This window comes from Podarcis gaigeae (assembly GCF_964106915.1).
Source record: "Podarcis gaigeae genome assembly, chromosome: 1".
Classification (NCBI taxonomy): Eukaryota; Metazoa; Chordata; class Lepidosauria; order Squamata; family Lacertidae; genus Podarcis; species Podarcis gaigeae.
Window position 1 is genome coordinate 117,194,310 of NC_139678.1, and position 16,117 is coordinate 117,210,426.

A 16,117-nucleotide genomic window follows, 5' to 3' on the forward strand; every position below is an offset into this window, starting at 1 on the left:
TGGTTTAGTGGTTAGAGTGTCGGACTAGGACCTGGGGGAAATGGCGTTGGAATCCCTAGTGATGAGCCTGTTGACGACTCTTAACGACTGCAATAGGTCTTACAGGAAAACGCAAGGGGTGAGAAGGTGAAAAATGGCTTTGTCATGTATAATGAGATAAGAATCCAAGGTCTTTGTTCAGACCAGGTGTCTCCATGGTTTTAAGTTTGGTGATAAGTTGCAATTCAGCAGCTTCTCTTTCCAGTCTATTTCTGAAATTCCTTTGTAGTAAAACAGCTACTTTGAGATCTTGTATAGAATGTCCTGGGAGATTGAAGTGTTCTCCTACTGGTTTCTCTGTCTTGTGATTCCTGATGTCCGATTTATGTCCGTTTATTCTTTGGCGTAAGGTCTGGCCTGTTTGTCCAATATAGAGAGCTGAAGGACACTGTTGGCATTTGATGGCATACACAATGTTAGACGATGAGCAATTAAATAGTCCCGAGATGGTATGTGTGATGTTGTTGGGGCCAGTAATGGTCTTAAGACCTATTGCAGTCGTTAATAGTCGTCAACAGGCTCATCACAGCTATCTGCCAATCACCCATTCCCACCACCCTTCTGAGTAATACCCCTCCCCACCTTCTCACTATATAGAAGGGTCTGGAAACTTCTGTTTCAGTGTATCTGAAGAAGTGTGCATGCACACGAAAGCTCATACCAAGAACTAACTTAGTTGGTCTTTAAGGTGCTACTGTAAGGAATTTTTTGGTTTTTTTTTGTTTTGACTATGGCAGACCAACACGGCTACCTATCTGTACCGAGTTTGTGTACAGGATTGCAGCCTAAGTCACCAATGCTGAAGGATAAAATAAAGGGGACTAAATAATAGAAGTGTTCTCATTCACTGTGACCAATTTGATGGAACAAGACTGAAAGATCCTTTTTTCAGCTTGGGGTGGGGATTGTGATTGGTTGTTATGAGAACTGGTTTTCCCTTTTCTTTGTATGTCATGCCATTTAGATCTTTGTAAGCTACTCATTGAAAGAGCAAAGTGAAAGTAAATTTATTCAAACCTTCTCATTGTCAGTGGTACAGTAATAAGACAAATTTTGTTTCTGTTTGGGCAGTAAAAAAAGGAACAGGTGTGGCAATAAAAATGGGATGTAAGGAATACCTTAATTTGATGCTTTGGTTGTGGTTTATGAACCTGGGGACGCAGGTGGCGCTGTGGGTTAAAGCCTCAGCGCCTAGGACTTGCCGATCGAAAGGTTGGCGGTTCGAATCCCTGCGGCGGGGTGCGCTCCCGCTGCTCGGTCCCAGCGCCTGCCAACCTAGCAGTTCGAAAGCACCTCCGGGTGCAAGTAGATAAATAGGGACCGCTTACCAGCGGGAAGGTAAACGGCGTTTCCGTGTGCGGCTCTGGCTCGCCAGAGCAGCAATGTCACGCTGGCCACGTGACCCGGAAGTGTCTCCGGACAGCGCTGGCCCCTGGCCTCTTGAGTGAGATGGGTGCACAACCCCAGAGTCTGTCAAGACTGGCCCGTACGGGCAGGGGTACCTTTACCTTTACCTTAACCATAATAGTAATGAGAAGTAATGGTCACCTCAGAATATTTGTGCCCTTCTGGCTTTTTGAACTATACTTGGTTATAATACTAAAAACTGCACATATCATATAATAGTCTCTGTTGTTATTCTCAAAGGTGATTTTTGCATATTTGGGGTATATTTTTATTTTCAAATGGCTTTGAAGTTGGAAAGGGCCTAGGAATATAGAAAGCTGTCTTAAACCAAATTAGACTAATGGCTCATCTGGTTCAGTTCATGCTAGCTTGGTAGTAGCTCTCTAAAATTTTGGATGGAGAATATTCACAGCCTTATCTGAACACACTGCCCCCTGCCAAAGTCCTCAAGTGGCAGGTATCTCTAATACCATCCAACCTCTGCTAAAACCCTAAAGAGATTTCACCACCTTCAATAGCAGTGTGTCCCATTGTTGAAAAGCTCATACTGGCAGGAAGTAGTTCCTGGTGCTCAGTCTACATCCCTTTTCTTGTAATTTGAAGTTATTGGTTTTGGTCTTACTCTCTGGAGCAGCAGAAAATAAAGTCACAAACTGCATTTGTTATTTGTGAGCTGGAAGTGAAGGCCTGGGAAGCTTTCTTAACCTGCTAGCTGAATGGTGTTAATGGCAGCCATACACATGGCATGATATCTCATCAAGCATTTTGAATACCAGTTGTTGCCAAAGTTGTTTGGGGAATGTGAAGTTCTGTTCATACTCACCATTGTGTCCACACATCTTATTCAATAATCTTTTAAAATACCTTAACCAATATTGGCGTAATTAGAAATGATGACAGGATAGGGAACCTGTGCTACCTTAGATACTGCTGTACTACAGCTGTCAACATCTGTGACCACTAGCCACATTGTCTGGGCTGATGAGAGCTGAAGTTCAACAACATCTGGAGGGCCACAGGTTTCTCACCCCTGCTGTAGATGGTGTGGAAATTTTGAGAGCACATTGAGAAGAAATGTCTTTACAGAAAATGATCTTAAGAGATTTGAATGAGCCTGTGTTTATATTAGGAAAAAAAAAATTCATCTATAGTACAGATGACTACCAATAGCTTTGGTTATTAGGGGACAATCTGCTACAAATGGCAGATTGGAAAAATGGAAATTAAAATAACTTACATTGGAATGTTCATATCATCCATACTGATTCATGCTGCCACATCAAAACATGTTAACAGGAAATATACTGATCACTGCTGAAGTTTAATAACCATAGGCCTAATTGTATCTTGGTGCTTGTGAATGAAATCTTGTTTTAAAAGATTGTGGATTCGGGGGGGGGGGGGATACTTGTTCCAACCTCTGAAAGCAAACACCCTAGTAACCACTGATAGCCAAAATTCATAATTATGGTAGATTAAAAGCAAGTGGGTGAGAGCTAAGTCATACTCAGAGTCCAGCAACTAAAATTAATGTACTTAAATACACTGATTTCAATGGTCCTGTTCTGAGTATGACTAATATTGCTTATCATCCAGCGACTTTAGCTGATGCATTTCCTGGATGGGTGTGATGTAGAAGTTCTATTTCACTTGTGACACAGGAACAGAAAGAGCATGGCTCTTGCAATTACTTTTGTCAAAGGTACCCAGTAAGGGTGGGAGTGAACACAGTGCTGAAGTGCTAAGGGGGTGGTTTTCCCTTGACAGTGTGGTGGGAGTGAGGGAGAACTTAATGGATGTTGCTTGTGTTTTCAGAATCTAACCTTTCTATAGGAAACTTCTTTTGGAGCCCATATTTCTAGTTGGCAAGCAAATTGCTCAGAAAATGCACATGAGATTCTTGTATTGCAGGGGCTTGGACTAGATGACCCTTGGGGTCCCTTCCAGCTCTACAATTCTGGGATTTGCACACAACCACTATTCATGAAAGCACCAAAGCTGGTGCCCATAGGTCTATACATACAGAAAACCTTCTGTTCCTTTCTGTTCCTAGTTTCTCTCCATTAAAAGCTCAGTTCATTAGAAGTTACTGCCTGAGAAGCTTAATAATTCATGTAGCAATTTCTGGTATGTGTACATGTGAGAGCTACTTGCCTAGATAGCCAATCAAGGTACAGTGGTACCTCGGGTTACATACGCTTCAGGTTATATATGCTTCAGGTTACAGACTCTGCTAACCCAGAAATATTACCTCGGGTTAAAAACTTTGCTTCAGGATGAGAACAGAAATCGTGCAACAGTGGTGCAGCGGCAGCAGGAGGCCCCATGAGCTAAAGTGGTGCTTCAGGTTAAGAACAGTTTCATGTTAAGAACAGACCTCCAGGACAAATTGCTGTAGATTCCGGCATATTAGGCGACTGGGCGTATAAGACGACCCCCCAAATTGACAGTGCCAATTTGGGGGGTCTTCTTATATCCTTCGCTGGGCAGTGGCAGTGGGCAGCGGGCTCCACGCTGGGAGGAAGCTGCCCAGCGATGCTAAGCCGGCTTTGCTGGGCGGCTTCCTCCCGGCGTGGAGCCCAGCACCCACCTGCTGAAGCTGCCGCCACAGCAGCAGTGGGTGGTGGGCTCCGCACCGGGAGGAAGCCATACCCGGCGTATAAGACGACCCCCAACTTTTTAACTTTTCCGGTGCTAAAAAGTCGTCTTATACGCTGGAATCTATGGTAAGTACCACTGTATTGCCTTGACCATGACACTACTAGGTTCCTGTTCACATCGTATCTCACAACTACTGTATCTCAGGTGTTGTAGCTGGCACCTTTTCGGAATATAGTGATTAGCAGGGTTTCTTTAAAAACATTTTTTTCTTAGGACCAAAGCAAAACATTCAAACATAAATTACAAATAAAATATGTTTCAGTAACATGAACCTTGAGAAGAAAACAGTAGAGGTAAATATATTATTCTACCCAAAAGCTGTAACAGGTTTTGTTGCACTATCTCTATACTCTCTATACACTGCAACTTACACACATTTAACTTGTGCACATTCAGCTTTATGTAATAATAATAATAATAATAATAATAATAATAATAATGGGTGGAATAGAGGTGAGGCTCTGGGAAGAATTGCTTTGACAATCCCACTCACCTTTGAACCCAGTTGGTTTTGACTGTAATACAATCTTTTGGTTTTAGGTGCAATCCACAGAATGTAACCCTTGTGTAAATTGCGGGTTTAGTATAATCCAAATTGTAACCTCGGTTACTATCACCTGTTTTATTTAACACAACCCCCCTTTTTTCTCTGTAACCCTAGTCTTTTTCTTATAATCATCATCAACAGACTTTTCTCAGAGGACAACTGTTTTTCCTCCTGCCACCCACTCCCACTTTTGCAGAATTGTTACTTCTGTGAAGAGTGGATTGTAAGCTGTGGAAACCCATCTACCTCTTTGTTAAATTTTTTTTTGCAATGTCCAGAAATATTAGGCAATATATAAATACAATAATATGCTCTTGTGCTACTTTCCCTTTCTGCTTCCTGGTTAATGTACAAAGCTAGAACTTTTGCATCTACCGTGCATTGACGTATGTAGGTTCTAGATATGGAACTTGGTTGAATTACTGCTTTGCATGGTACACAGCAATTGTGAATTGTTAATACTTCCCGTTACTACTTGTGTGCAACATCAAAGACTGTTCTTGGAAATTTTGTGTAACAGCCCAGAATTCTGAATTAGTTAGATAGCATTTCAGTGATACCTAGGGAATAAAAACTTATGAGAATTTTTTCTGTCCATGTCTAGTAACTTGATTATTTTAAAATAAGCTGGTACAGACCATACTATTTGTCTGTCTGTCTATCTATCTATCTATATCTATATCTATCTAATCTATTTATTCATTTCATTTATATACCACCTTTATCTTCCAAGGATCTCAAGATATAGCAGTTGCTATTTCTGCTATGTGGCTTGATTTCTGAAACAGGTTTAATCTGAATAAAAGCATTTTCTGAAAGAAGGACATCTTCATTCCCTTAGTAAATACATAACAAATATTTGTCTACTTTTTCTGAGGCATTTTTGATTACTGCCATGATTACTAAATATAGTGTTATCAGAAACTTCATGTTTCCTGTTCCTGGAAACAATTTGATTCTGAACAGAACAAACATATTACTAAGATTATATTATTAACAAATTATATTATAATATTAGAATATCTCCCATGAAATAGATGGAACTGAGTGAAATAACTCCTGATGGTAGAAAAAAGGAAACATGTACAATATTTGTTTTTTTGTTTTGTTTTTAAAAATACTTTACCAAAAACACCCTTCTTTGGAAAAGTATAGTAGCTTCCAATGCAGATTTTTGCCATCTGCAAACAGAAGAGACTAGCATACTTCAAACCTAGTTTTGGCTTGTATGTTTTTCAGACTATCCTGTCCAAAGTAGAGCTCAAAAAATGTGCCGAAAAAGTAGACGTGAAAAGTTGTCAGTAGTCAGGGAGTCCCTGACTCCTGTCAGCACCTTTTTGTTATTTGTTTATCACTACTGTTGTCTTTTGCCAAAAATCCAAGAGGAAGACACACAAACAGAAAGAATGCAAAAAATAGAAGCCTATTCTCAAAAGTGCAAATTGATAAGTTTTATTACAAGCCATTGATAAGCATTGTATTGTATTTTGTTCATATCACATTATTTGACTTCTATATTTTTAATTATCTGTACATTGTTCCTGAAGAAGGAACTACACCCTGAAATACATTGAATTGTAATAAATCTTATTCATTGACACTTTTGAGAACAGGTTTTTCCTTTTTGCATTTTTTCTACCTCTTTATTTTGTCTTAGCTCAGTGGGCTGCCTATACCCAATCTTCATACCTTTTGTTTCTTTACGTTGTTTTTAAAATAATTTTAATTGTTCGTTCATTTGAAAACTGGGCCATGGAAGCAGACCAAATTATTTAAGTTAGGAGATTTAACTCATATACTTATCTTAAGACTAAATCTTTTATTCCTTTGATGTGGAATTTCAGTTTGTGTGCAGTTAATGACTTTGGGTAAAGAGTTCATATACTTCATTGGTTAGAGAAATTGCAAAAGGGGTAGGAAAATGAAGGGTTCTGTATTAGTATTTACATGCAAATAGTATCTAGTTTTTAAATCTAGTGAACTCTCATGAGTGCAAAACTGTTCCAAAACCATCTCTTATTTTCTTAGGTATTCAATACTTACTCAAATGAAGACTATGATAGACGTAATGAAGAGGTTGACCCTGTGTCAGCATCAGCTGAGTATGAACTTGAGAAAAGGGTGGAGAAAATGGAGGTTTTTCCTGTGGAAATTGAAAAAGGTATGCATTTTAAACATTTATCCTGCAAAAATAACTTTTACTTTCAGGCCAAAGTGGTCAAAATGGCCTGGAATTAAGCCTTGGTGAAATTGATGGGAATTGTGAGTAGACATAGAAGACTAATGAAAGACCTTGTTAGCTGAGTTTAGGATTGCTTCTTAAATGTTTGATAAGGGCTGGAAGGCTGAAATATAAGGATTTTTGAAAAATGAATGGAGGATTATACAGTACAGGAATGCGTGCAAAAAACAAAATTCATTGGATTGTCACAGTACATCATTCTTTTTTTAAGAATGCATAAATGCACTTCTTACTTCAGTCAATAAGGCATTTTGCACATATGACCAATAATTATTAGCTATGAATCTAATTTTAAATATACACGGTCTTTTTCTTTTCTTTTGTAACCCATAGGTGACAGTGGTTTAGGTATCAGTATTATTGGAATGGGTGTTGGTGCAGATCAGGGACTGGAAAAGCTGGGAATCTTTGTAAAAACGATTACTGAAGGTGGAGCTGCTCAGAAAGATGGTCGGTAAGTTTCCGCTAGGAATGCTTATTCTGTTTTGCAGACATTAGTAAAACCAAGCCAGAGTAAAAGTATACAAACTAAGTTTTATTACTTTTCAGTATCTGAATGTTTCACTGGCTCAGTTCAGGTGAAATGGGAAACCATGTTTTCCTTCTATAAGGATAGTGTGTATTAGAGAGACAGTTGCACAGCACAGTAGGCCATGTAAATTCTATTTTTTCACTCATGCAGTGTTAGTGTGCAAAGGTCGATGTCTTCTTTAAATATCCTGTGAGATTACAGCCCCTATATTGTGCTGAATGTCATTCTAGAAGGTTCTCCAACCCCTAGAAGCTTGCTTATTACCACTGTAACAGAAGGAAGGTGAAGATAGGATCTTACACAAGCTCTTCATTATCAAAAATGTATCACTTGGAATCGAGCAAGTGCATATTGCCTCCTTAAGAAGTTCTTAACTAGTTTAAATATATATTATCCCAGTCCCTACCGTCACTTTAAACATATACTTTCATTTTTAAAGCAAACATGTTTGAGTGTGGTTTAGATCTTAAGTTTCTTTTTCCCTGTGGGAGGGGGCTCATTTGATAGGAAAGGTGGGATATAAATAGAATTAATAATCTATCCAAAAGTTACCATTGAAAATATTCTGAAGGGTATGTTCTGTAGAACATAATGACCAGACAGGCCCTTACTCATATGCTTTTTATTGTTTTCATTCAAATGCCCTTTTATTTTAACAAATATAGTGTGGTGTGTAACACCAAATATGTTTATTCTTTGCCTTTCAGAATCCAAGTAAATGATCAAATTGTTGAAGTTGATGGTATAAGTCTTGTTGGAGTAACCCAGTTTTTTGCAGCAACTGTACTAAAAAATACAAAAGGCACAGTCAGGTATGTGTAATTTTATAAAATAAGCAGGGTGGGTTTTTTTAGTAATAGAGTTGAAGGGGAAATATTAAAATTATTTCCTGCTGGTGACACTGTCATTTTATATTTGACTTATTGATGGTGGTTGATGGTTTTCTGTAGGTTTCTGATTGGAAGAGAAAAACCAGGAACTCAGAGTGAAGTAGCTCGACTTATAAGTGAGACATTGGAGCAGGAGAGATGTTTGTATGAGCATCAGTATGCCCATGATGATACAGAACAGGTATCAATTAAAATATAACATTGCATGTACATTGTACACCTTTCCTTTCCTGTGCCCTGCTCCCAGGTTCTTTCTCTTGGCTCATTCTGAGCCCTGTTTCCTGCTGATCGTGTTGTGTTAGCTTTCCTTCTCCACTCCTCCTAATTGTCCACATCATCAAGAGGCGGTACAGTCACGTTCAGCCTTACTGGTCAAATATAGTTCATACTGTGAATGGGCAACTTTGCTGACTGAATTCACTGCCATTTTTGCTTTCTATTCCTTCACCCAAGTAAACTCCCAGGGTCCCCCAAGCATTTGCTCCATCTTTGTGGGTGGTGATGTTTTGAATGTGTAGACATTGTCACTTATCCTGAGCACCAGTAATAGAAAGAAAGATTACAACTTCTCACTGTACATGTTCAAAATATTTCAGCAAACCTTTCCCTTTCCTGGAGGATGCTGAGTGGACAACAGATGTTTAATCTATAGCCCTAGCCAGCAAGTAGCTTTCTTAAAGAGCTATTTTGAGAAATGAGAGAGATAGTGGGCCAGAATATTAACCAGCAGCCTATAAAGTACAGTATTTTTCTGTGTACAAGACAATGTTTCCCCCCAAAATTTTTAGTCAAATTTGGGGGTTGTCTTATGCACAGATTTATATAGTAAGTCTTGGGTGAGCTGGTACTCAGGGCCACGGAGAGGTGAGACGGTGTTGAGGTGAGGAGGGAGCCTGGCCGTGGCGCCGTCAACTTTCTCTGGCTGAGGTGAGGCGAAGCCAGACACAGACTGGAGAGACGAGGCGAGGCTGTGCTGAGGTGTGAGGGATCGAGTGGGGAATCACCATAAAAAAACTCAACAACCTTTTGGGCGATTTCCCCAAAAAGCTGAACAACTTTGAAATAACGATTTCTTAATTTTGGGCTCCCAAAAGTAGGGGCTGTATTATACATGGGGTTGTGTTATACATAGAAAAATACGGTATCTTGCTTTTTGTTACCAGTTACTGTATTTTTCTCTTCGACTTCGGTGTCTGTAAGTTGGCAGCTGAGGGGGCAGGTTGCACTCCCCAGCTGACCGGATTTAGTCCCAGGGGACTCTGGTTCTGACTTCTAATGTAAAAGCTGTAATAAAGTAATCTATGCAACTACAAGCTTTTGGATATGTTTGTACCTGAGCAGTGCCCTCCTATAATTATCAAATACAATGGAGTTCAAAACTAGTATGTGTCTTTTTTGGACAGCAAATGCAAGAAAAATGTGTAGTGTTATAAGAGAGTGGAGGAAACACTTCTCTACCTGCTTTCTCCATGTCATGAATAATTTTATACACTGCTATCATGTAGCCTCCTGCTTGGCTTTTCTCTAAACTTAAAAGCCCCAGATTCTGTAACTTATCAAATGGGCTTTTTTCCCACTCCCTTGGTCATTTTGATTGTCTTTTCTTGAACCTTTTCCAACTTTACAATATGCTTTTTGAAGTGAGGCAACCAGAACTGAATTGTTTTTGAGTATTTCAAGTTGAATTGTGTATGGATTTACATAGGTTGTTATTATTATTTTAAATGCAGAAATATAGAAGTGACATTTCAAAGCCATTTTATCTTTGTTAGAAAAAGTTGTACTTATTTTCAATAATACATAATACTTTTTCAGGATGATGATTATGATGAAGATGAAGATTCTTTTGAATCACATTTACATGGAAAATCGGTGGAAGTGTTTTATCTTCCTGAAAATGAGGATATTAATTTGCCACTAGACATGGATTCTACACAGTTTCTGTTGAAGTTTAAAGAGGTATGATGCAATGATTTGCTGTCTATTAAATGGGTAATTAATTTTGGTTGGACTCCATTACATGTCCCTGTTACATGTTCTATTGTCTACAGACATTAGCATGATTCACACATTTGCCTTAAACTGCACAAATGTGCATGCTTCTGCCTTAAATCTGCTTTGCTCCTCCCTGACACTTTTTTGCTGCTGTGCTGCACTGAGCTAAGGTTTGGCTTAACATGTCATCCGAACTGGGAGTCATGGTTAAGCTCCCTCCTCCCTAACCATGAGCCTGTAACAAAGAGCAAACCTTAACCATGAGTCCTAGTTCAGGCAATTTAGCTTAGTGTGGCATGGTTGCAAAGAGGACTGGGAGTAGCAAAATGACTGCAATCAACTCTCCAGGAGCTGACACGTTAATTCAGTTTTACTTAACCAAGGTCTGGTTATAGCATCTACACTGTAATTCTAGATTTAAGGATATTTTTCTCCTTAAATCTTCTGCTGTTCCTTTATGAAAAGAATAATTTATTAGCAAATAACTTCTCCAATGGTAGATTTCATGGAAAAAGAGCAAGTTAGCAGAAATTTATCAATATTTGTTAGCAATATTTTGGCAATATATTTTATCGATTACAGAACTATATCCATTCCACTGCCTGCTTGCTTGCCTTTATTTCACACCTTTTCCGCAGAAGCGAGGCTCAAGGCAGCTCACTTAAATTTAAGGCAACATGGATAAACTGCAGATAGGTGAAAACATAGGGTGATATCAACTGAGCAAGTAATAATAAACATAGGTTGAAATCCGAAGAGTCTCTTAGATCCATATTGGTGCTTCTGTTTACATCCAGGAGCTTCCCTGTTTGGTTGAAGTTTTTCCTCATCTGCACTGGAAGAGCAGTACTGAAGTCTGCTTTCACAGTTACTCTGAGTTCTGTGGGTGATGTGTTCAGTGGCCTCAAAACTTTTACGTTGAGCTTCTTCAGTGGATATTTAGATCTGAGTCTTTATCAGATAGACCTTACTAACTCTGATATAAAAACCAAAACTTGTTTTTGCATTGGCATGTGTAATATCAAGCCTTCAGAATACACTTCTCCAGAGATGCTTTTTAAAAAACACAAAACTATTCAAGACCAAAAGTATAATCTTTCAGTCTCCACATGTGTGAGCGGGGGACTTGGTTGTTCTCATTTGAATTATGCTCCTTTGGTCATGCTGCAACCGTGAGAGTCTCATAAGTTAGTAGTGGATCCCTTCTTTTATTGCTATCTTGCAAAGGATAACCAGCCTGAAATGTTTTCCTTCTTAGAATTCTGTCAGTGAACAATGAAACTTGACCACTAATCTTTAAAAATATTTAATTTCAGTTCTTTTTTCCAGAAAGCTTTGACTTGAGACATTTTTATTTGCTTTCATATTTTATGTTAGATATTTGGTAAAAAGTATATGTTAGCATTACATTCCTGAACCAGCTATAGTTGGAAATGAGTGGTTGATTCACAAATAGGAATACCGTACATACACCAGCAAACTCATCCAATAAGCACAGTGTGATCAACATAAATATTACGTTGCAGATAAATAGATCTCAGTTGCTTCATAGATCCTTATGTTTAGAGATACTCTGAACATAGCAGTAGAAACTGCAGTATAGAATTACTGTGTTTAAGGACTTAATGATCTTACAAAAACAACAGCCTTTCATTATACGCATTGTTTTCTCCTCTGACAAGTTTTTTTTTTATTATCCTTTTGTAGCTACAGTTGAAGCATGCAGTTACGACAGCTGAAGTTAACCAACTTAAGGAAAAGGTACATTTTTAATATAGAATGATAATATGAAAATTGTTTTGGCTTGTATGTGGATATGCTGAGGACAGCTATGGTGAAACCAAACTTTAATCAAAAGCAAGTAAGCTCATTATTTAAATAAATTATTTATGATGATTGATGAAGGATGTTGGGCCTTGTATATTTTCCCCCTTTCTCTTGGTATTTTTGTTTTAAATATAAATATGATGTGTTTATTAAATTATTCCATGTAATAATGTTTTGGAAACAAAAGCAAGCTCAGAACTATCCAGGTAGAAATGGCAACTGTATTGGAGGAAGATTGCATTAGCTCTTGCTCTGTGCACACCAGTTTTTATTTCCAACACACCTTTGTCTGCTGCCTATTCTCATTTTGTAAAGAGAACAACCTCATTTCCCTTCATCATCTATAGTGCCAGGCTTGAGAATTACATGGTGCAGTCTGATTTCTTACCTCCTGCTACAGAAGGGAAAATTCTACCAGGTGCACTGTAAAAATGTTGGTATTGTATGTTGTCTATATGCTGAAAGTTTTATTAAGATGGAGAATTGCAACATTTGTTGATAAGGAAAGTGCACGCACGCACGTGCGCACACACACACACAAATAAATTGAATGTTAGCATAAAAAACTGTACCAGGTGTGGATTTTTCAATCACTGCAGAACTGTGTTGGGAAAATATCTGACAGGGAAAGTAAATTCATTCTATGTAAATTTCAACAACATAGGAGTCTTTGATCTGTCAATGTTATTCTTACATTAGCATTTTAGTAGCAGAGTGGCAATGACTTGTCGCACAGAATGAACTATGGCTACTGAATGAATGAAATTTATTATTACGGTCACAGACCAGTTCCAGCTGTGGCTACTCTCTTTCCTTCTATCTAAACTACAGTATGAAAAGTAAATCTCACGCTGCACTGGGACAACTGCTTACATGGCAGGGAGAAAACAAGAACCTCTGCAAAAGCACCTATGAAACTCGTAAATGTTACTCAAGCCTTGGATCTGACAACGCCACTGCCAATTTCATTTATTTAAAGCCTTTTAATTCCACCCTTCAACCAAAAAAAGCCCCCAAATTCCAATGCAGATACGGATTGAATGTAAATGTATACTGCAGCTTCAATGACTTGTATGAAACTCTCAAAATATTGCTAACAATAAGCTGTCTGATGATGTAGGCCTTTAGGAATGAGTTTGTTTCTGAAGGTGGGATAGCATATTTGTCTTCCATACTGACAGGAGCAGTCTGAATCTTAGAAGTTAGGTTCCTCATTTATTTGGGATGTGGCCAGAAATAAAAAATAAAATGAGAATATGTTGTAAAATGAATAATCCTGAAGAGATTTTGTCCAGAAGGACTTCTATGAATCTACAGCAATATTAGCTGTTTCAGTGATATGCAAGTCAGTAGCTTTTTGTTGCTGTTGTTGTTTTATTTTCATTGCTGCACATAGCTGTCAACTTTTCCCTTTTGTTGCGAGGAATCCTATTTGGAATAAGGGAATTTCCCTTAAAAAAGGGAAACCTTGACAGCTATGTTGCTGCATTAGAACTGACTTATTCTTTTTAAAGACTCATAAATGATTGTGAAGAGTTACATAGTTAATACCTAATACTGATGAATTGTTTTTTAAAGTTAAAAGCATCAGAAGCTGAAAAGATTGAATGGGAGTTAACTAAATCCCAGCTCCAGGAAACTTTAAGTGAGAACAAAGAAAAAATAAAGAAGTTGGAGACCTATTGGTTAGAAGCGCAAAGTTTATGCAAAACAGTAAATGAACATCTTAAAGAAACTCAGGAACAATATGATGCCCTGGAGAAAAAATACAACAAGGCCAAGAAATTACTCAAAGAGTATCAGCAAAAGTGAGTTCATTGTCATTTTCTTTCAGTTAATCTCATACAGGACATTCCTTGTCATTTCTTGCTTGTACTATAAGTTATGCATAATGTCAGTGGTTTACTTTGGATGATGCAGAAAAATCTAAGAGAGTTTGCTTTCGGTACTGAAAACACTCTGAAACATGGAAAGCATAAATAGAGGGAAGTTATCTAAGTTGATGCCACAATGGGAAAATGCATCCTTTACAACATCTATCTCATCATCTGACAGATACTCCATGTAGTTTCTACAGAATATTTAAAAACAAAGTCGCAATACTTTGATAGTGTATCCTTTGCTATTATCTTGGAGGGGCTTTGAGAGACTTTTTGAGGCACCTCAGTTCTCTAATAAACACAGCAGAGAGGTAAATTGGCTAGGATTCAGAGTGTGTAACTCTAAAGGTAAATTTTAAGTAAAAACAAATAAAGAACTTTTAAAGGAACCAGGAGGTCACATGGAACATCTGCTAAGCAACAGAATTAACATTTAAAACAGGGTGGCAGGTGGGAGTAGAATAGAAAACCACAACACATTTTCTCCTTAGACTGGTTAGTCAAATCCTGCAACAGGGTCTCCTGTATGTGCATTCAGAGGCATGCAAAAAATTAAGTCCATCAGGCTGCTTACAAAGTGGAATGGGTTTTGGTCTTAAGGAAAAATGGAACTGGTTAGGTTAATAAAAAACAATGAGATTACTTGGAAATGTATTTTGCTGGTAAGAACAGGCCATCTTGATAAGCGGGAGAGGACAGTGGCAGTAGAAAGAGTAGATGTGGGGCAGGAGGGGAGTGAGTGGGAGAACAAAGAACAAGCAGAAAGAAAGAGGACAAGAAGCTGTGCAATTTCATGGAGATGTTGGTGTTCACTAGTTGTATATAACAACCAGAATAATACTGTGTAAGAGATGAGATTGTAAAAGTAGAAGACTTAACAATATACTGGTAGTTATTTTTAGTTTTTCAATACACGTTGATAACTAGCTCAACATGATAACTAGCTCAACTAGCTCCTTCTAAATTGCATAATGTGACTGTTTCTTTCCCCTTCCAGAGAAGTAGAACTCATGAAAAAGGAAGAGGATCATACAAAAATTATTGGAGAGAGAGACCAGGAGCATGTAAATCAGCTGAAAATATTGCAGGAGAAGGTTAGGCAAAGATGACTTAGTAATTACTGGCTTTAAATATGTTAAAAACTGCTTTATTGATTTGTAAATTGCATTGTAACGTTTTCAGATTTCAGAGCTTGAAGATAAATTAAAAATATATGAGAGACTCCCATTTATGTTTGGAAATAGCAGTTTATTAGAAACTACAACTCCAAGTCCTGAACAACTTCCCGAAAACCTTGAAGTAAAAGATGATGTTCAGGAATTTGAGTCTTCAATAGAGAAATTGGATTTTTCTGGTAAGTAAAAGTAGAAATTCAGCAGCATTTATTTCTTTGATTTCTTAAATATGTGCTATATGTTGTTGCTATGAATTTTACAGTGGAAGATGTCAATCTTGCTAGTAAGTAGAACTGTTAGTCCCTAGGTGAAGCTTCAGTCTGATGAAGCAGGAATAATACTGATTCCCTTTGTACATAAATAGGGCTATTTCAGGGCTTAAAACCTTTACTGCACGTTTACTGCATCAGTGGGAACCTCTAACCCTGAAAACCTTGGATACTTTCCCTGTATTGTTTGATTCCAGCCTGTGTTCGAAACTCCCATTGTTCTAGGCGCATTTTGCGACAGGGAATTTCATTAGCACGAGTAGTTCCTGAGCTCTGGGCACAGTACTGCACCAAAGATTTCAGATTAAAACTGCGGAGTTGAAGGAAAGGAGGACCTTTTTCTGCCTCCCCACTTTCAGCTACTCTATGAAGACTGGAGAAGATACCCTCTTAAGAATATTAGGGTGGGTGGGGAGGGGAAGGACTACACCATGTGAAAAATGAGCATAATATTTTAGCTGCAGTTCATTCCTTTTCAGCTTTGTATTCTTGCTATTAAAAAAGTGCACCTAGACCAGGGGTCAGCAAACTTTCAGGAGGGAGCTGGTCCACTGTCCCTCGACCTTGTGGTGGGCCGGACAACCCTCTCCCGAAAGCATTCCACCGCCGCCACTCACACCGCAGCTGCCGACACCGCCTTGTCTTCGGCAGTG

At 38.3% G+C, this 16,117-nt stretch overlaps 1 protein-coding gene across 2 annotated transcripts in view; it reads left to right on the top strand.

The window, feature by feature from the left end:
* Window positions 1-16,117, top strand: part of LOC310827718 (neurabin-1-like) — a 38,589-nt gene that overhangs the window by 7,212 nt on the left and 15,260 nt on the right. For both annotated transcript variants that reach the window (XM_083704091.1, XM_083704090.1), the window contains exons 3-11: window positions 6,683-6,815; window positions 7,230-7,350; window positions 8,136-8,240; window positions 8,379-8,499; window positions 10,134-10,277; window positions 12,021-12,074; window positions 13,719-13,948; window positions 15,018-15,114; window positions 15,203-15,374. In XM_083704091.1, the coding sequence (XP_083560217.1) occupies window positions 6,683-6,815; window positions 7,230-7,350; window positions 8,136-8,240; window positions 8,379-8,499; window positions 10,134-10,277; window positions 12,021-12,074; window positions 13,719-13,948; window positions 15,018-15,114; window positions 15,203-15,374 (1,177 nt within the window). The remainder of the gene's footprint in view (window positions 1-6,682; window positions 6,816-7,229; window positions 7,351-8,135; window positions 8,241-8,378; window positions 8,500-10,133; window positions 10,278-12,020; window positions 12,075-13,718; window positions 13,949-15,017; window positions 15,115-15,202; window positions 15,375-16,117) is intronic.